A 22,363-nucleotide genomic window follows, 5' to 3' on the forward strand; every position below is an offset into this window, starting at 1 on the left:
ACCCTAAATACATTCCACTCCTGTGTCCATAATTATTTGTGGTGCTTTACCAGTTCTTTACTTTTTTCTTTTATTAAACCCTGCTTTACAAAAAATTTTTAAAAGAATTAAGAGCAGTTCATCAAATGACCACTACAGACTGGCTCTACATTCCAGTTAGCTGTTAATCAGTTTATTGAAAAATCCAAAGAAAAAATGAAAACGATAGGTGTACAAACTGTGGTAAGACCAGCCATATTGTTGGACCTAGAGACAATGGCACTGAGGATAAGACAGGAAGCAGAGCTGGAGGTAGCAGCGATGAAGATGCTGAGGTTGTCTTTGCGAGTGACCAGGATGGATAGGATCAGGAATGAGTACATCAGAGAGAGAGGACATGTTAGAGATTCTGGAGATAAAATCAGAGAGGCCAGACAGAGAGGGTAGGGAGGATAGACAGTGAATATATTGGTAGAAGGATCCTGAGTCTGGTTGCCAGGCAAGAGGTCTAGAGGAAGACCAGAAATGAGGTTTATGGAAGCAGTGAACGAAAACATGAAGGTAGCTGGTGTTAGAGGAGAGGATGCAGAAGGCGGGGTTAGATGGAGGAAGCAAATTTGCTGTGGCAACCCCTGAATGAAAAGCTGAAAGGAAGCAAAAAAGAGGAACTTGTACAGGTCAACTAGCTCTAAGGGGACATGACCATGGCTTTATGTGTGTGTTTATTACTGAAGATCTAAAGCTATTTTTGAAGGTACTAGTTGGGCACAACATCTAATTCATGAAATTATTCATATTGTAGGATATAGCTTTCACTATAAAATGACAAAATTCAGTATCAAGGTGTACCTCCATATGGCTGCATGGGACTACATCTTTAAAGAAATGGTGGTGACCACAAAGGTATAAAGCAACTTTGCCTGTGCTCTATACAATTATCTTTCCACCCCTTTTCACAATCATTGGGCGGCAGTGGCTCAGGCGGTTGAGCAGGTCGTCCGAAGATCGAAGGGTCAGTGGTTCAATCCCCGCTCCCCCAGCCAACTGTTGTTGTGTCCTTGGGCAAGACACTTCACCCTCCTTGCCTCCAGTGTGGCTCCACTGGTGTGTGAATGTATATGAATGTCCCAGTGATGGTCAGAGGGGCCGTAGGCGCGAACTGGCAGCAACGCCTCTGTCAGTCTTCCCCAGGGTAGCTGAGGCTACATCTGTAGCTTACCATCACCAAGTATGAATGAGGAGTGAATGAATAATGGACACAATGTAAGTGCTTTGAGCGTCTGGAAAAGTGCAGATAAATCTAATCCATTATTATTATTATTACTGGTCATCACCTGGTTTTAGACACTATCCATCCACCCTCTAGATCCATTAAATTCTTGCTTGCAGTGTTGGGGGGTGGGTCACACTCTGGACAGTTCACCAGTCCATCACAGGACAACTCAGAGAGAGACAGTAACAAACACTCACTTAAATAACAGCATAGAGTCAACAATTAACCTAAGAATCATATTTTTTGACAGGAGAAGTAACCTAAGCCTCGTTTCCACTGACCGGGATGATCCGGTCTGGTTTAGAATAGAGCAGGAAATTCAGGTGAGCATTTCCACTCAAACAATGAAGGTTAATCAGCAGCTAATTTTTTTTCCACTTGGCTTACAATACTTGTATATATACAACATTTAATGTTGTTTGAGAGAAGATTACAAGCTGTTTTCTTGGAGCTTTCTTTTGTCGTAATGACCTTAAGCCAATCAATGGGTTTCAACAGTAACCCCACCCAAACCGTTCCGTCTCATTTTTCTATGGACCTACAACCAACGGGGGCCCAAAAACGGTATGGTTCCGTCCGTCTTAATGGGTCAATTTTATTATGGAAATGCTCAAAATACCAGTCACATCTGGACCGAACCGTACCGCTCAATGGAAACATGGCTCTAGAGTACCAGGAGAAAACCCACACATGCTTTGGGAGAAATGACCCAGCAGGAATTCACTTTAGCCTCACAGCCTCACAAGTGCTAACCACTTCACCACCGTGGAACCTCCCTCATACAACCAGCGGCTTTATTTTTCATCTCGCTATATAACCACACAGATAACACACCCCTTTGTTTTATTAGATCTGTTCTTGACTTGTTTATTCTCTTCATTACTTCTTGAGTACTTATGAAGAAACTCTAAACATGGAAGTCTTCCAAGGTTGGAATTTAAGAATCCCCACCCTGTTGGCAAACGGCAACATTTTTATTCCAAAGGTTTGATCCCCCTTGCACAGCTAAATAGGTTGAAAAGTAAATTTTCTTGAGCTATTGTGCCACCGCTCCTCTTCTCTATAACCATCCATCAAAACCCCAAACCTCAGAATGTACAACACCCTTGTTCTCTCGTCTCAACATGATTCACCCTCGTGCCTATTCTTTGAACATCTCTTTAAGACTCTTTGATGTGGTCTAAAATTACTGGAAGGTTGTGAATAACTTTTAATCGGGGTTTAGAAAATATGAATAAAAGTGTAGCTGAACACCCATAAAATGAATGAAGCATAAAGGGAAAGATCCAGAGGCTGCGCTGCAAGGTTAAACCTAATGAGCTTATTGTTTACTAAAGCAGAGAGGCAATTCCACACATCAACACGCGCACACTTGTACACACCACCACTTCAGGCAATTTGAGGACCTGCTGATGCTTGAAAGCAGACAGTAGAGTAAAGTAACCTCGATGCATCTCATTCTCCGGCTGAGATTGAAGACTGCACGGCACAAATAACCAAAGGAGTCGATACCAAGCAGCTCAATAACCCATACCTGACAAACACACGGGAGCCACAGCTGGAACATATTAATGAACACTGCAATAACAAATATAAATAAAAAACATTAAAAGGTGGCAGATCCGAAAAGATTTGTTTGGCATTTGTGCTGCAATTTCTTTTAGCTGCACACTTTAATCAAGTAATTTTTACATTTACGGAAATATGTCATATGGTTAGTTTGCTCTTATTTGTTTTATACAGTCATCCTCTACTATAACGTGGATTTACCTTTCACAGTCTCACAGTTTCGCACGTCTTTTTTAGTGCATTTTTGCATGCTATATTTTTTTTTTTAAAAGCCCATTGTGTTCTGGGTCCTAATTTGCTTTATACCATCAATCTTCTTGTTCCACGTATCCTGTACAGACTACGTTCAGCTAGCCAAAACCACATACCTTTTTTGAATTGCAATCAGATTTTTGTTTTCATTCTATAATATTTTTCAACAAAGAAAAAAGTTTGAAAATGTTCCTGTCTGTCTGAGAAAAGCGCTTTTCTTAAGGTGCGGCGGCACCTGTATATGCACCTGTACAGGTCAACCCCCGACAGGTGCATAAGCCAAAAACTGTCAAATAGATCTTCTTTGAAAGGCATTTTTTGTCTGACTTTGACATTCCTTTTATGTGCTAAGCTAACTGTAGCTCAGTGCATTAATTGCCATCAACTGATCAGTTGGATACATTCATCTTCTAATCCCCTTCTGGGGTCACGGGCTGCCGGAGCCTGTCCCGGACAATTGTGGGAAAAGGCAGTGGACACCCTGGACAGTTCGCCAGTCTGTCGCAGGGTAGAGTATCCGAAATCACACACCCATGCACACTCACACCTAGGGACAATTTAGTTTGACCAATTAACCTATGAAGCATGTTTTTGGACAGTGGGAGGAAGCCGGAATCCCCGGAGAAAACCCACACATGCATGGGAGAACATGCAAACTCCACACTGAAAGGTCCCCCATTGATGTTCCAGACTTGAACCAGGGCCTTCATGCTGTAAGGCAAGAGCGCTAACCACGCTAACCACCGTGCAGCCCAGTTGAATAATGGTTGGTTAATCCCAGCTTAGACACTCATACAGGACATGGCCAAGACACCTAATCTGGCCTCAAATGTCAGAAATGTGTATGTCGCACTGGGTTTATTCATTTTCAGTATGAGTGCAGCAGACTTACAGGATGTATTAATTTACCCAAATCTGTCATCGTCCTTCGGCCCCCTCTTCTGTCACGCTCACTCAGACCGAGATAAGAAAGGTGACGCGGGGGCATTGTGTCTGATTAACCACATGCTGTTCCTTTACTGTTCCACTCCACCACGAGCTGCTATCCCTGTGCACATTAAAGTCAGCGAGTGACGGAGGAGGCTGTCAATCTTTTGAAAGGCTGGGGGGGGGGCTTGGGGGGAGATGAGAGCCCAGGCAAAAGGGAAACTGCCATTGTTTCCGCCTTTTGATCTACAGTAGAGGCGAAGCTAGGAGGATCTCCAGAAACCGAAGCAGTTTCTTCCATATAAAACCCTGAAAGTGGAGGGAATTCAACATTTTCAACCATGACAGCATATGAATCTACATACTGTATATTAGTATAGGTAAACTACAGGCACGAGGGTTGCTTGGGGAAACAAAGCAGACGGGACTAACAAACCTGGATAAACCAGCTTAACCAGGTGTTTCACCTCAGCCTGGCGCCGTGAAGCATGGAAACACAGATTCAAATACACGAGAGACTAATGTGAACACAGGAGAACAAACATGTGTAATGTAGTGACAGAGAACATTGATAGAAGTTTTCCAAAAGGCAGCGTTCTGATTTATGAGAGGAGTTTACACTAAACGACAAAATTATCATAGACACTGAGATTTTCATTTATTAAGTAGTCATGATTTAAACTTTTTTTTTAATCTCCCACTTGTAAACGCATAGGCAAATGAATGTAGTACTAATGTTGGAAAACACAAAATCTGTCCTTAAAGCCAAACTAATAAAGAACATTGTATTGATATGATCTGACTTTATTCATATTCTAAATTAATTGACAACAACGCTACACCATCGCTCATTCTTACGAGAACAATTAAAAAAGAAATAGACATCTAAGGTATGATTGCACTTTACTAGACATGTTCCGCTCAGACTTTGTTGTTGTGTAGCAACAAAACTTTTACATTAGGCTGGAAATATAAACAATGGAAAAATGCAAATTACAAAAGTAGCACACGTTTGAATACACGTGTGTTAAAATGGTCACTTCCATGATGTAGTTCACTACATACTAGGGTACACAATTTGGATTTGGTTTGCTTTTACATTTTTGGTAAACCACCTGGAATAACATGTAGGTGCCTTTAACTAACCACTTTATTCAATTTGTTTATAATCCATATTTGTAATTTGTGTAAATTTGGCAAATCTCATTTACATTTTAACACTTCCATGAAGCTCCAAAGTGCTTTACATTTAAAATTCCATGTACACATTCATTCACACACTGATGGCGGCTTCACTGCCGAACACTGGTGCCAACCTATAATCACCAAGAGCAATGTGGGGGTCCTATGTCTTGCCCAAGAACACTTTGACACATAACCAGGGTATTTGGGAATTGAACTTGAAATCTTCCAATCACAGGTTGTCCACTCTAGCTCGGCACCTCGACCCAGATTGGGTTGTTTTTTCAATTACATTTTAGTGCAACACTACAATCCATCTATCTGAATTTCCACCAGGGTTCACTTGCAAGTGAACTGGAACCCTTGTTTCCCAACAGACCAGGGGGTTTCCTCTTTACTTCTGAATCAAACAAGTTGAGTTTTAATACCTACTAAACAGGTCCACTTATTTTTAAAGTCTCCTTGTTCCTGGTTGGGGGACATTGGGTTGCCGGAACCTATCCCAGTAACTTCTAGGAAAAAGTGAGATATATCCTGGATTGTTTGAAATTCCATTGAAGGGCCAGACAGAGACAAATAACGATTCACACCTAAGAAACAATTTAGAGTCAACTAGTAACCTATGAAGCACATTTTAGGACTGTGAGAGGAAACCAGAGTTCCCGGAAAAACCCCACACATGCAAACTCCAAAACAGAAAGAACCTCTCCTGGAAATCTGGGTTTTTTTAGTCAAACTTTTTGCTTATTTTACTGAATTTGACTCCTCCAGAAATCTCACCATAAATAAAGCTGTGTTCATACTGAATGCGATTGACATGCTAGAGGTGGCCAGTTTCAGTGTTAAGTCAATAGCAAAGATGCGATCTGAGGTCCTGCCCCCCGATTTGAGTGACAGCCGCACGTGAAGGTCTGGCACCAGCGCGGCGCGATTTGGGCATCAAGGCCACAGTTCAAACATTTGAATTTTGGCCACTTTGCCTCTACGAATCAGGAATCAGCTTTGGGCATGTGACCTTTTTGAGTGAATCGATCAGCGGGTGGAATACACGTCCAATGCAAGAATCTTAAACCACTGAATTGGTTGCTGGTTACTGGAGACTGTCCTGGTACTGTTGGGCGAAGGCGGGATACACCCAGGACAGGTCACCAGCCTGCCCCACCCGCTGCAGCTCTCTATCTGCTGGCATGCCAGTAGCCCGGGGGCTGACAGTTTCGCTAGCTTTACTTCTACTACTCATACTACTGTAAAACACATCAATGCTTGAAAATTTTATATAAAACTGAACAAAACGATGGAAAAAACTATGGAAAATACACTTGTCGATACCTTCAAAATTCAATCCACAGCACATCCAAAACAGCAGGGTACTTCCCTTGTGTTTAATATAAAAAAGCAATAAAAAATTTTAGTGCTCACTCCTGGTCAACATGTTTTTTTGCCACGCATTGTTAAAGATAAGAGGTTCTGTTGGCAGAAAGATGCTATTTACATGCTGACTCCTTTCCACACGCACCACTGATCCCTAATCATAGGGTGCAGGGTTGTTGGCTTGTCAGTGGCGACTCAACACACTCAGCTTCACAGATGAGCAAAGACCCATCTGTTATCAATGTACTGTTTCTCAGGGAAGCATCAATGGGATAACAAGTTGTTTAGTCTTTATGTCCTCCTAAAGAACCTCAAGTGCCTTTAAGTTGCCCGTCAGGAGGATTTATTTCAGTTTCAATCATGTAGAGAAATTTGATTCCTATTATAAAAACTGTTTGTTTGTTTTTTCCTTTAAGGTCTACCAGAAACCAATTTTGAATTTATGTGAAAAACCATGACACTCAACAAGTCACAACTGAATATGTGGAGGATGTAATGTGAGCTCAAAGTAAAAGCATGAATGCTCTGTGACTGACCCTGATGACACTTTTAAATAGTTCTCATGTCTTTCAGAGGCATTTCCTTGCCCCGCACCAGATGACCTCATTTCACGGGCCAAGACTAATCATCCTTAACATGTTCTGGAAGCTAAACAAAAAAAAAAAGATGTCTGGACAGGAAATTGCTCTGCTCAGATAAATCCACAACTTTACATATTCATCAGTGAATTTGGCCAGCAAAATGTCTGTGTTGTTTGCTGAATTCAGATGAGATTATTTTGAGAATCCTTTGCAAAACCACAGCCTCTTAACTTTGGGCGCCACAGCCAGTCGAAAGGGAAAAGTGAAACTTTCACCAGCTTTGCTCAGGGCTGTGTCACACAGCCACTACGTACATTTTGCACATTTTCCACGTACGAAATTTCGTTTTTTCGTGATACATGCGTGATACATATATTTTACTGTTACAATAGGGGGTTTTGAATCTTCAGAGGCATGAAGTGAATATTTGTTTAATTCCCTTTTGTATTTGAGGCTGATATTTATTAATAATAACTATGTTTATGTGAATTGCTTGTTGATGGAAACCAATAAGTCAGGGATACTATCCCCAAGTTGTTGAGCAGAGCCCCAACTCCAGGTAACAGAGCCCCCATTGGGACCTAAGGTCCCCCACCCCTTCCAGGAGGCAGAGTATTCCACCCCCCATCAGCCCTAGCTGAGCTGACGGGAGGCGCCTGGGACACAGGCAGGCCAATCAGGAAAGCCCAAACCCACCCCCAGGACCAGAGGCAACAGGGGCCTAGCCCTGTACACAGGCGAGCACCCCACCCAGGAGTTCAAACGTATTTCACGTAGTTTATACAAAATTATTACGTAAATCTTACACAATAGTGCATGATTTTGCAAGATGCATTTGCAAATTTGTGGCTTCCCGCGACCATTCCAGTCTAACGGACTTATCACGTATATACCATGGATGTGTACCTTTTATATCCCTTATACGCTGCACATATCATGTTAAAATGACATAATTAACACGCAAATCACCAATAAATTGCATATAAACAACACAATAATCACGTACGGTTAATGTTCTATGTTGATTTACGTGTTTCCTTGGTAATGTATAGTTGTACTTCTTCTGTGGTTGTAACGTGGTTCATTCATAATACATGTGTGAAAATTTCACATAAAGATATAATAAAATTGTTTCATTTTTTTCCAAATATATTCATCTTTGACCAATTTTAATCCATGCCATGTGCACAAAATGTACGTGTTGGCTGTGTGACATGACCTAAACAAAACCAAAAGAAGGATATCTGATTTTATAAAGACAGAAAATCATTTGAGCCGTAAAAATACAGACTGCTATGAAAATCTAGAAATTAAGTCAATTATTTATCAGACTAAATCCAACCTAAAATCTAGAATACTTTATTTCTACAACTAAAATTCCTGAGCTTGTAAACAAAAGTGGGTTTTTATGGCTAGTTTTATGATTAGCAAACAAACTTAGATTTATTTTGATTTCCTGATCTTTTCTGTCTTTTCCTTTTAATCACCCTATCTAATAAAGGCGCCAAAAAGCAAGTTTGATTAGCAGGTTATTCCTGTTTTCCTATAACAAGCTTCCTTGTTATCTCTGCAGTCACCAAGTTTTAAGCTAACACGCCTCACTCACCATGTGACTGCTAGCTAACTTGTTGCAAAATCGCTGATGTTGACTGTCAGAAACTTGTCAAAATCTTGTAAAGGCCCATGTTCATTGTCAAGAAATCAAATTACGTTTTTTTTTTTACCTATTTCTCGTTTTTTTGTTTTTGTGAATTGTTAGGTTTAGAGCTCTTTAGAAATGAGTTCTGTGATGCTAGTAATCTGTTGCTAACGTACAAGCATGAAGCTAGCAGCCTTTCTATGAAGTTGTATTAATGGGACAAAAGCTTATTTTTAATGTGAAGAAATACTTGTAACTCAACTAATTTCTCTACAAACCACATAGACTTAAAAGGCCTTTATCATGCAAAATCCACTTTGAGCTCTTAAAGGGCCTATATTATACATTTCTTAAGATTTTCAGAGTAAACTATATCCATATAAATGATAATATTTTACTTCCTTTTCCATTCTAAAGAATGACTATTTATATGACATTAGTTATTTTTGCAGTTCCTTTTCCTACCCGAAAGCAAGACGCTTAGATCTCTGAGCCTTTCACTCCTTGTGGGTGCCGCCCATTTCATGACGTCATCCTAGAGCCGGCCTCGGCAGCGTGTCTGCGTTCCTCCCACGAAAAAAACAACAACATCCAAACTTTTGCAAAGATGAATGTGCATACTTTGCATAGAAAGGGAAAGAGTTTAGGCGACAACCGCTAGCTCCGTGGAGGTGTGTGTGTTAGCCTGGGGGCGGTGCTGGTATTGCAGACTCCTCCTGGAAGGGGCGGTTCCTCACTTCATGATGTCACAATGTGAGAACCAGCTGGTTTTCGTACATTGGGAGGGGCTGGTACTCAGAGAGCATGTTTTTAGAGGAATACTACAAAATGTGTAAGCGGATCAAAATACTACTTTGGGGTTGTTTATAGTTAGGAATGAACCAGTTTTAAGGCATCAAAAGAACATTAATTTCCTGGCTAATTACACAATTAATCATATTTTGGCCATGAGGATTTTGAATAAAATATGGCAGTAGGTACACAAAAATCTGTGTAGGTTATTGTTCAGATTAGACCTCAGTAGAAACCAGTAGAAAGATAAAGTCAAGGTTTCAGGCTATTTGTCAGTCAGTTTTATGATACACAAGGCTCCATTAAACCCCTTCTTACATGATCTGAAGAAATAACACTCTTTAGAAAAATATCAAATGTTCCTTTTGAAACGTGTGTTACTTTGCAGCCTGTTATCCTTTGGTGAACACGTTCTGTTTGTTCTATTAACAAAACCTTGGATCCCACCCAGCGGAGCCTGTCATAGTGTGTGTGCATGTTGAAACACCACAAACCACATAGTTGGCCTTTGCAACAACTTGCTCTCTGTTGGATTTAGCTTGAGGCAAAAGAGGAAAAAATATGTAACCAATGCAAAACAAAATGTACTTTCAATTACATTTTTCTGAATCAATTAACTGATTAAATACACAACAAAAGCACTTCAGCCGGGGGCATGTCATCACACAAAAACATGTGGGTTGCACAAAAACGAAACCCAACTAGTGCAAAGTTCTCCTGCAAAAAGAGTCGGTAATAGAAACACTACTTAACTTGCTTTAACCTTTGGTCTGTTTTTGACCAAAGCTTAAAGAAATGAATAACTGCGGTTGTATGACCCTCTACTACCAACTGTTTCTGAATTTGGCCTTGAAAAATTCACCTCAACTTTCTCCATTAAGAGTTTTTTAGAACGGTCCAAATGCAGAATTATATAACTAGGTACTTGAAAGGAGGCGAAGCATGTTTTGTTTTGCTTTTTTACAACTAAGTCGCTTTGAATTCAACATGCTGACATATTGCTTTATGTTTCCATTTTACATAGCCTGCATGTGTGTCATGTGACCCATCTTCCGAGCCAGCGGTAGTAACAGCCTGACACGGTGTTCATGGTTCCTTTCATTTGTCAGACTGCTGGCTGGAAATGGGAAACTGTGTTTTCACAGTTCCAATTGAGCTAGCATGAAATTTATGGACTATCTTGTTCTCTTCAGCTTTCTTGCTAAAAGATGGAATAGATTTCAAAATGTAGCAGAAATGAACACAAATAGACATTGTAAAGAAGGGGGTTCCATTTCTAGCTTTGGTTAAAAAAAGACCTACTGAGGGCTTTTTTTGGGCAACATGAAACTGCGTCCTCTGACATGTTTTACCATGTTTCAGGCATTGAAGCCAGTTCTTTTGGACTCCCAAACACAGCTTTTCAGCAACCAGCCCGACCTAAAGAATTGCATGAAAGGAGCTTAATGATAAGGCTTCCTGCAGCTAACCCATTATCTTTGGCAGACGGCTGTGTTCACAAATGGGTGTGTGTCAGGTAAATGAAGATGGAAGTGCAGGGTTGGGATGAAAACAAATGGGAACTGTAAAATTACCAAATTGGCATTTTCCTTTAAAACTGACATACTAGATAGGTAATCCGAGTTACGAAATCATGCTGCCAAATCCTACAGGTTTAGCACTATTCCTTGGCAATAGCTGCATAAAGATACATGCAAACTCAATCTTTTCACCCTAAAAGCAACAATAGCAGTTTCCTTTAGAGGAGACATCTTGAGCCTTAGTCTGAACTGCCTTTATGGGTGGATACAGGTTGTGTGTGACCGGAAAATGGGCAAAATTGTACGTGGCACGAAAAAAGCAAGGTCATAGACTGCTTGGTAAGCCCATAGAATAAAAAGGTTCATGCACGTTTTTATTCAACGGGCATGCCATGGGTGACAGGTGGCAGCAAACACTTAACAGATAAAGTTAAGTTAAGATCATGCGATAGGAGTGCCCTCCCTTATGGCGCAAACTGACAAACACTTGGAGAAATTAGATTATAGTTGTGCGGACAGCCTCCGGGATCCTTCAGACACTTATTTATCATCTTTGCACCCTAGGCGTGCAGCATTTGCACACGGTCCTATGAACGGCTAAAGTGTAGCGTAAGATTATTTTACAACAGCATTACTTGTACATCATGAGTGTGATAAGCGCGAGCAACTTAAATTTGCCTTGCATATATTTCACAATACACTTACCACACACACAACAATAATAATAATAATAATGTATTAGATTCATCTGCGCTTTTCCAGATGCTCAAAGCACTTACAATATGTCCATTATTCATTCAATCCTCATTCATACATTCAATTTTTATGATATTCCTTGAGGTACCCGAACGAGCCTCAAGAGAACTAACTGCAAGATGCACCTGGGCTTCCTTTAAGATGTCGACAACCTTCCAAAGGCCCTGGACACCAAAAAAACCCCAGCATGTGACTAAGGCTTTAGTAGAGCTGCGTTTGACATATAACAGGGAGTCTAACTGTGAGTGGGTTGTCAACCCCTTCTTCAATTTCTGTATTGTATGCCTTTAAAAAGCGGATTATGACAAGATTGCAAAATATAAAATGAAATAATTCAAAAGGGGTGGCATTATAGAAGTTCACTTGTTTTCACTCCTTTTCAAGCAAAAAAGACTGTACTTGACTTTAGTTAATAATCACTATATTTAATGAATCTGTGACCTAAGTTTGTATTATACTGAAAAATCTCTTTATGATTATGCATAATTACTCTGTTATTTAATTTTTCTTTGCTTTTTAAACAATGTTTTGCTTTCTTTCTGAATGATTTTTTTCTGATATTTCTTTGAATTTCTGTGTATTAATGAATTAATGCTTGATATAAAACAATAAGTCAAATCTAATCAAATCAAATGCAGCAGAAAAGATGACGAGAACGTTCAACAGATTTCTACAAATCACTGCAAACCATTGATAAGTATCTACCAGCGAATCAGGGTTTTTGGGTTATTTATTGTTTTTCCAAAACTGATGTTGATTATAAAAAAAGATGTTGCAAACTTTAAATGTGTAGCAATTTAATTAAAAAAAACACTGTATGAACATTTCAAAGACAAAGTAAACATTAAATTAGAATATCTCAACGCGTTCAGATTCCTTTCACCTCTTCTGATGGAAGAGCTGATGATAAGCTTGTTTGTCTTAACCAGCATGTTAAGATAACAGCAGATCATGACTGGAACCAAAAAATTTTAAGTTGGCCGGTCAACAGAGCTGAGGTTTGCTATGTCACTGTGGTCCCAGTATGGTTATTCCAAAGAAAGAATGAAAGACACGGCAAACTTCACAACTAGCTATGGGTTTCCAACTCTGTACATGAGTTTGAAAATAAGAATTTCTGTTATTCAAGTATCAAGGACCAAGGACGAACACAACAAAACCAAAAGGACAAGAATTTGAGAAAGCGCATTGACAACAAATGCTGACCCTGAGTCTAAAAGTGGCGCAATAGCTTGGTATGGCCGGTGCATTCTCCGGCAGAAGCCACAAACCCACTTTGCTCTGCCTAAAAAAAAAAAGCATCCAAAATGTTTGGCTTTCTGCAGATGTTACTCCCACATAAACACAATACTAGTCTATCAGCACCTGCATGTTCACTTGGACACATGTTCCTCTGTAGAGAGCCCTGAAGTCTTTTCAATGTGATCCAAGGTGCAGGAGGGGTGTTAGATAAGATAAGTGTTACGCCACTCTTTCATGTGGCAGGAGTCATTGTTTTCAGATCCACTCTCAAACCTTGCATCAGACTGACCCCCATGGAAATGGAGCATCTACAACAGATTTTCCACTTCACTTTGATCTGTTTTGAGAAACAGAATTGTTGCGGCTGTAGTTTGTTTTCTTGCATACGCTTTATTGAAGCAGTTTAAAGATGTGCTCTAGTGGGAATTCAAAATGCACCAGGACAAAGAGGGGAAACTATGCATAAGCCCCCCCCCCCAAAAAAAAGACCTACAGAGTCAACAGGAGAATAAATCAACATAAAGTTGGATTAAAAAACAACTTAAAAAAAACAATATTAAAAAAAACAAAAACGCTAACACCACCCTTGGCAACGCACATTCAAGCGTACTTCCGATGAAAAGTCTATGTGAACGGGTGTAAACACGAGTTTTGGGTTTCCTTGTTTAAAACTAAAAGGTTCTCGCGTTGCTAAGCAAGTTTCTCGTTTTACGTACAATACGCAAAGGTAAACCAGGTCGAAGTTTAACCAATCAGGGACTCGGATTAGGTAGTGAAGTTTGGATGGTGTCCCTTTCAATTCACGGAAGTGCTAACCGTTTGAAAATTTATCATGAAGGAGAAATGAATAATTGCGGTTTGTGGTGCTGTACACCAAGTAACCACTAGAGGCAAACAAACTACTCCTCACTTACTCCAAAGTACAGCGCACCAACAACAGAAGTAAATATACATTTAGTAAAACCTTATCATTTGTTTTGTATTTAAAATCAAATCTCCACTCAAACGGTAGTGTGAGTTGATTGACAGGTGACTCCTAAAGCCTACACAATACAATAACCTTGGTGGGCGTGTACAAACCACTGTCAGGCTGCCAGTTTTTGGAAGGGCTGGTGACATCATATCTATTCAAGACAGGAGAGAACCGCAAAGCTGACAAACAACACAAACCTACACTTTACCGCCTTAGTCTGAACACGCTCACAAGCACAACAGAGTCCATTGTGTCAATCAAACTTAGTTTCTCATGCCAGACTCCAGTGACTGCTAAAGGGTTCCCTTTTTTTGTCTATTTAATTGTATCGAATAAAGGTGGATATGAAACAAAACACTGACATTACTGGAAAACATCTCATTCAATTGGCTTTGCTAATTTGTGGTAATTGACAGAAAGGCATTCAATAAACCAAACTGCTTTCAAAAATGATAAAAGTCAGACATTCTAACCAGTGAAGAGCTTGTCAGACTTAAGTCAGAGCTGTTTATGTTAGAAATTGTAAAGAATTAGCCTCCAAAACTTGAAACGTTGGGCCTCAAAGTGAAATACATCTATCAGTGCACTCACTACCTCATCACTCACAGACAAGCAGACGATCTGGGTCTTGTAAGGCAACGTTTCCACCCTTCCCTCATCCAACCTGTGAGAGCTTGTTAGTTTCTTATCAAGAAGACTGTCAATCAGAGATGTTCCCAGATTTGGTCATTTCCAAAACACCTCAGATGTTCTGTTTGCATGTGTTTAAGGTGACGAGCTACAATTTTGTTGTCAGACCAACGTGGGAATACATTTTCGTTTGGAGGTCTAAACTAGCTTCAGGCCAAGCCAACACCTGACCTTCATTTTTAGTCACTGTCTCAGCCCAAACTCATCCCAGCAGCTTGCATAGTTGAAATCCATAAATCAATCTCTGAATACTTTGAATTTTTTCAAAGTCCCATTTCTACATCCTGGATTTCATTACTGTGTTTACTATCGCCGCCCTTTTTTTACTCACAGGCAGCTCTTGCCAAGTTGTCACCAGCCATCCCTGCATTAAATTAAGGCTTTTTTCCCCCGTCATCTTTTTTTTTCCTACAAACTGGGTTGTTTTGCTGCAGGTTTCTGAATGTGAACACTTCACTTGAAGTCCAACTTGGGTTTTAGGCAGGGATCAGGGTTTTTTGGCCTTGGTCCAGTTCTGACTCATTGGATTTTTATTTCAACATTTCAACACAACACTTCTGTGAGGCAGCTTGAACAATCAAGGAAAAAGTTAACTATTTGCAAGAAACACAGAAAATAACTTTAGTATTTTTAAAACTATTGAACATGTGATTCATATCTTCATTAAAAATGTATAAAATGAATGATGACTTTCATTTAAAATCGTTGATGTAACTTGAATAATGTAATGATGAGTATTCATGACTAGCTAATATTAATATAAATATTTGTTTGTTTTGGTTGTTTTTGAGATATTATGGATTTTTTGTTTAAATCCCTCTTTCCTGGAGCTTGCACTTTGCAGACGGTCCCTTGGGGCCGTCTAACTGCCATCTTTCTGTTGGCAGCATGAAAACCGCCCATATCATTAAAAGTAAATAAACCCCCATTTTTTTCAGTTCAAATACCTTTATAGGTTATTGTTTGAGCTAAGACAAATCAATATAGACACTTGATGTCAGTTTTAAATTTTTTTTTAAAGAATTATAATGAGTAAGAATGTGGGAATATCTTGCTAACTTTACCAAACTGTTTTTTTCCTTTACGGTAATAAAATGTTGTTATCCTGACATGAAAAAACTTCTAGTGGATTATTTATCGATAACAATAAGCGTGAAATACAGAGTGCTGATCATAATTATAAAATAATTAAATAATAAAATATGTATCTGATTGGGTTACAATATCCCATTCCAATTGAGTCTGAAACTGCGTGATTGGGGCCGATTTCCATTTTAGGGGCCAAACAGAGATCTGCAGCGCTCAAATCTTTTTACTCGGTTTGGCTTTAAAAGATGCTTTTATCATAGAATTGGGATTTAGCTAAAAGAAGATGAAGAAAGAAAAAACAAAAATGAGACATTCAAACAAAGTCAAAGTGCAGATCTGTGTGCAAGAGGGTCTGTAAGAGGTTATTCAATCTGTTATTTTCTGTCTTCCACTGAACAGTGCACTGTCATCCACTCCAGTTTATTTCATAGCATCCCTAACTTTACCCGTCCTCCATAAACCTATTTAAATTCAGCAGCTCAAGGTTATTACATAACCCCGGAGTGGTGTGAGGTAATAAGCACTAACAGCCAATTCTGAGGCATTTCCCACACTTCGCAAGTGTTTCTGCAGAGCTGTAGTAAGTAGCGAAGGGCTTGGCTCATGTCAGCTCTTTGAATGGGAATATGAGGATTCAAAGACTGGAATACATTTTCCGCTCAGATTCCCAGAGCTGGCTGGTTGGGTGAGAGGAATGGTTGTGTTTAAAACCTAAGCAAATGGATGTTGGTAAATGTCCTGCTGCCCAGAAACAGAGGAACAAATTGTTGATTCCTTGGCTTTTGCCAATCAAGACTGTATTGAAGTCGATCCACAACATTGGACAACAGATACTTAGCAAAGGAAATGAAATAAATTACAGCAATCAGCTAAATGAATTAGATAGGATGCAATTTAGAGAAACTTAAACAGGCAAGACTAATAAATCTAAAGCTTTGATGCTGACCATGACAAGACCACATTCTTTTTTTAACCTGAAACGTCCCTTTAAATCCAACTGGTGTCATAAAAAAATGGCTGATACAAGGACGTTTGTGAAAGTATTCCTAGTTTGAAAGGCCTTCTTGTGTGCTAACTTGACATAGCATTTTTTGTTTTGTTTTACAGAGAAGAGGACTTCATTGCTAAAAAAAAATTATTTTCTGTGTGTTTGTCGAAAAACAGCTGTATTTCGGGATTTTAGCGACTACGCCCCAATGTGTTAGCAAGTCTTACTTTAGAGTGATTTAAGAGGAAGATGAACAATTACGTACTTTAGGGTTTTAGCTCTAAATCATGCTGAGACGACAGGGATGTAGGGAACAAACAAGATCTTACAACTCTTTAAAGACCTGCGCCCACAAGTTATGGATCTAGTGGCTAAACATTTGAGTTCCCTTTTGTTGGCGGGGTACTCGAACACGCCACAAGAGGACCAATTCAGATCCTTGTTTCCTCCGAGAGCCCTTTAGTATGCAGACAGCAAAGCTGACAAAATATCATCTTGGTGTTGCTGCTGTTGAGTGGAGGTAAATATGCGGCTATTACCCCCCTGCTTGAGCGGAGGAGGCAGCCGCATGGAGGGTGGAGAGGCGTGAGGAGAGCTAATCCTTCATGGCTGCGCATACCGCCAACCACATTGACTCTGAAGTCAATGGTGCCTTGAGAGGAAGCTTGTGTCTGCTGTCAGGTCCCCTGGGATTGAAACAAAGAAATCAAGCCCAGCACCCCCACCCCCAAAGAAGATCAGGTACTCCAGAGCGACATTGTCTGCCTGAGATTAGCTGCTTCAGAGGTTTTTTTTATTTTTATTTTGAAAGACCCCTCTTGCAAATTCTGAATACAGCTGAGTAACACGTGCAAGAGAATGTTTTGCAACTCCCAGATGGTTCACGGGAAAGAGTTGGATGGAGGCGCTAGTGTTGTGCGTGGGGTGGGTGGAGGCGCACATCAAGCGTCAAAGACGACACCCACACTGCGGATGATGGCTCTTTTAACCCTTTTGTCACCAACCCTTTGAAGACGTGCCAACAAATCTGTTGCATCATAATTTTATTTTTAACTTTGATCAGACGCAAATACAGATGGGGAACTACCCGTCCAAAATCTGCATGCAGAATTGGAGATTGTGTTCGGATTTCGGTCTCCTCACGGTCATAAACCTTGGATTGTCACGCTTGTAGATGTGCTGATCAAGGATCCTCCAGAAGAAAAACCCAGCTCTACACTTTCAACACACGGTTGCATGGATCAATAAAACAGTCGCCTGTGTTCTGCTGAAGCAAGGAAAACTCTGAAGCCTCTGTAAACAGAGGCATGAACGCGGATACGGTTGCCTTTGAGTTCCTAAAACTGATATTATCTTAAAAGATAACATTACTGTTAAACAACGTTGAGGCATTACAGCCTCAAACAGGACATAAGATTTAAAGCTCTAGACTCTATGTAATCTTATAGGAGTTTTATTTTTTTTGTATCAACATTTTGATAATAGTGTATTTTGTCTGCAGCTTATAAGTGTGCCAATAAGTTGCAATGTACCAAAATAATCACTGATTAATGACAAGGCAAATGAAAGGACTCATACTGTCATGGGTATGTCTGAGTGCACACACCTCTATGCAAGATGTGTGGCGCCATGGCGAGCAACCAGAAGAAGTCAGAGAAGAAACTGCAGCTTGTCCGAAAAGTGAAATCAAACAACGTAGACAGTTGGAATTGTCTTTGTTTTCCTTATTCAAGCTGTAATGTGGCTCAAAACTGTACGGCTGGATAGCTCCGATTTTTCTCGGCATTTTGGTTACACCGCTAATGTAACCTTGGGGTTGTGAGGGGCTGTCAGCTAGCGGGAGAGTGAATAACCAAAGGAATGATGGGACATCAGAGGAGGCTTACTTCTGTGCCAACAGTCCCGCCCACAACCAAGAGGCAAACTTCTAATAAACTCCTCTGCAGAAAAAAATGTTTTTTATTTTGGCTAAAAATTACAAAATAAAATTCTAAGGCCACTGGGAACGCTTTTACAATAGATCAAAAGATGTTAAAGCGTTAAAACAGAAAATAGCACTGGCACCAGTAGGCCTACGTCAAATTTTTAATTTCTGGCCAGGTTTGGCAAAAACGTTTCCAAAAAACCCTAACGATTTTGTTTTCAGTTAGAACCTTGTAAATCCAAAAGCGGAGTATTGCTGTCGAATCTGTCATTACCCCTGTTGTGTGCTGTGTTTTCTTCACTATGTCTACAACAATTATTGAGTTACCAAAGCAGTTCATAATTCTAATATTTGAGCTGCTTCCTTAGCAAGAATCCTTTTGAATACTAAATGGAAGCAGAGTCTGTGTTAAACTATGGCAGTATAACCCCAAGCTGGAGGAGTGGCTACAACAGATCCCTGGAAAGACCTCTGACCTCTCAGTCCAGAAAAGGACAGTGCTAGGAACAGCTAAGATACTGCAGGACCCTCAACCCCCCAGTCCTCTGGTAGAGGACTCGACCTTGGGTGAGAAACCACCCGCAGAGGGGTGTTTTTTTATATATATATGTTCACATTGTTGGAATTGTGGGTGAGCTCTGTCAAGCCATGTTTACAACACTCCTTGGGGACCCCCACTTCTCCTGGGCAGGAGTGGCAAGCCCCTGCCTTGCTCTCTCCTGGACCTCCTGTAGGCTGGGTGGGTGGCTGCCTGGAGCGTGGTGCGGGTCTCCCTTGGGGGCCCAGGCTTGTGCCTGGGTTGGGCTGGGGGGATGCTCAGAACTCCTGGATGGTGGTGGCCTGCTTGTCTGGGGCTGGGGGTTCTCTTCCGGGGCGTTGGACCACCCAGGCGCAGAGGACGGGCTATTCTTCTGGTCGGGCTGGAGCTTACACTCTCTGTCCCCCTATGCTTCCCTGCTCTGGCATTGGGGGCGTCTGTGGCGATCCTGCTGGGATAGTTTTTCTCTATCTGCTACTGTGTGGGTGTTGGGGGGTCCAGGCTGCTGCTGCTGCTGCAGGGGTCTTGGTGTGGGGATGACAGGGCACTCTCCCTCCTTCTTTATACATTCCATCATCCACCCCAGAAGAACATAAACACTCACTCGAGCACAGGTGCTTTCTCACCTTTGCACAAACAGTTTGCATGACTGAATGAATGTCTCACATGTGTTGGTCTGAAGGCATAAGTATGCATGTGTGAATATTAGTTATATTGTGTACATGTTGACATGTGTGTATGTGAACATTTTTGGATCCAACAGGTATGTTGGTCACATTAGAGTGTGTGTGTGGACAGGCCCTGCCCCTTTCAGATTGTTAAACATCCAAACCTGACAGTAATGATTATAAACATCCAGCAACTTGTTGCTTCATGACGCTATATGATTTTATGCCCCCTCTCTCTAACATCCCTCTCTCCTCTTCCCTCCTTTTCTTTTCTTTTCTTTTCTTTTCTGTCCAGTCCAACAAAAAACTGACACAAAGAAAATCAATATAAATAAGGTTTATCCTGAATTTTAAACGGGGTTTATTCAAATAAACACCTTGTGTCAGAAGATTCATAACCCCTGTTGTAACAGTAAAATATGTCCAACACAAGAGGCCTTCAGCTCCTGTTTGCTCAGCTGTTGGACAGAAAAAGTTAATAAAAAAAGTATATGCACATAGCAAATGTTTTCATAATTATTAATTATTAGTTAATTATTACTTTATATATCAGTATATTAACACAAAAAAACTGCCAAAAACAACTGAAAAAAGGATTCTGAAGTTGTGGCCTTTATGTGAAATTTTCACAGATGTATCACGTATGAACCGCGTTAAAACCATGGAAGAAGTACGAACAACCCAAGCAAAGAACACATAAATCAATGTAAATCAGGAACCGCATGTGACTATTGTGCTGTTTTTATGTCATTTAGTAGTGATTCGTTCATCAATTCTGTCATTTTAAGGTTATATTTTCGCCATATATGTAATATAAAACATCCGTGAAAAGTCCGTTAGATATACGTGGAACGGTCGTGGAAATGTTCCTATGCATCTCACTAAAATCAAGTACAACTGCATAAGATTTACATATAAGTCTGTATAAACTACAAATGCAAAATACACATAACCATTGTGCTATCTTGTGGGGTCCAGATGACCCCACCCTTACATTGACGTCTTCTCACTACCATGACAAAGGTGGATAAAGGTGGAGAGGAGTTCATGTAATCCATGGACACCAGTGAAGATCACAAATCATTACAGAAAAAAGGTTCAGCGCACTGTCTAGTGGGTCTAGATGACCCCACTCCCAATGTTTAAGTGATAGCACAAGGGATCAATTGTGTAATTCTCAACCAACCAAAAATACACAAACAGATATTTCGTGTATATCTCGCGTGTACGATGAAAGACCAATATTTCCTAGTGGTAAATAGGCTAAATGGACATAGTGACGGTGTGACACGACCTGGAAGAGCAGTAAAGTACAGACAGAGCTCCTAACTCTGAGAAACGGAGGTTTTCACAGGTCAGAAAGATTCTGAGGAACAGATTCAACCTGGAAGTTTGAGTTCACAGTTCGCGCCTGTTTGAACCTAAGGACACTTCCGGAATTGACTCAACGCCTTCGGGCTTCCATTGTTTCCTGACTTTTCCTATGGACGGGGGGGAACCGAACCGCAACCCAACCGAGAACTGGAGTCTGGACCCGTCTGTTTCTCAGCTTTACGGATGAGCAGAGGAGAAAGTGAAGCTGGTTCATCAGAACCCCCCTTTCACTGAGAGCCCCCTCTTTTCTGGTCTATCAGGGGCCCCTGGGGGTCTCTCTCTCTCTTTCTCTCTCTCTCTACTGGTATCGGTTGTGGGAGCCGCCAGGTGCCTTGGCTGTTTCTCCCCCTCCTCCAGGGAAAGCGCCATGTTGCTCCTGCGTGGATCCACTTCCACGTTCCACGAAAAGCGCGCGGGAGTGGTGGCACTCACCTTTGCAATGGCTTTCCTGTAGCGCATGGTCGCCTTCTCGACCAGACTTTGGACCTTGATGACGCCATCCCCGCACGGAACGACCACCCGCGTCCTGCCGAAGCACACCGTCACTTTCATCTCTGTGTCCCCCCCCTCCCCTCCAGCAGAGTGTCGTTAACTCCAGAGAGGAAGACGCCGCGTCCACGCCACGAAAACCATTCCCGGATGAAATAAATCCAAAAAGAGAAGAAGAAGATCCGGATCCAGCTGCGGGAGGCGGCGCGTGGCGTCCTCCGCGTGCCGCGCCGAGTCTGACTGACTGACTCAGAGAGAAAGTTCCCGGGAGAAGAGCGAGGAGCTCCACGACTGGACAGCTGACAACTGACTCTGCGTGTTCCAGCAGGCACGAGGAATGCGCCCCACGCCAGCCAGCCAGCCAGCGCGGGCTCCGGATCCACCACGCACGCACACAGTGACACACACTCCCGAACCGGCAGAGCTGGGGTCGGTTCGGGTGCTTACGGATTTATGGGTCAAGAAAAACTTTCAACTGTTGAACAGTATTTCTGCAAATCATCCTGATACCTTTCTTTTTGCTGTTTTGCATCATATGTTGCAACAA

General features: G+C 41.1%; 1 protein-coding gene across 2 annotated transcripts in view; it reads right to left on the reverse strand.

Annotated features, from left to right (window-relative positions):
* LOC101161760 (partitioning defective 3 homolog) overlaps positions 1-22,022 on the reverse strand; it is a 409,623-nt gene extending 387,601 nt beyond the window's left edge. For both annotated transcript variants that reach the window (XM_023950354.1, XM_023950353.1), the window contains exon 1: positions 21,760-22,022. In XM_023950354.1, the coding sequence (XP_023806122.1) occupies positions 21,760-21,879 (120 nt within the window). In that variant the 5' untranslated portion in view covers positions 21,880-22,022. The remainder of the gene's footprint in view (positions 1-21,759) is intronic.
* Positions 22,023-22,363: the final 341 nt, after the last annotated feature.

Source organism: Oryzias latipes, chromosome 20 (assembly GCF_002234675.1).
Source record: "Oryzias latipes chromosome 20, ASM223467v1".
Classification (NCBI taxonomy): domain Eukaryota; kingdom Metazoa; phylum Chordata; class Actinopteri; order Beloniformes; family Adrianichthyidae; genus Oryzias; species Oryzias latipes.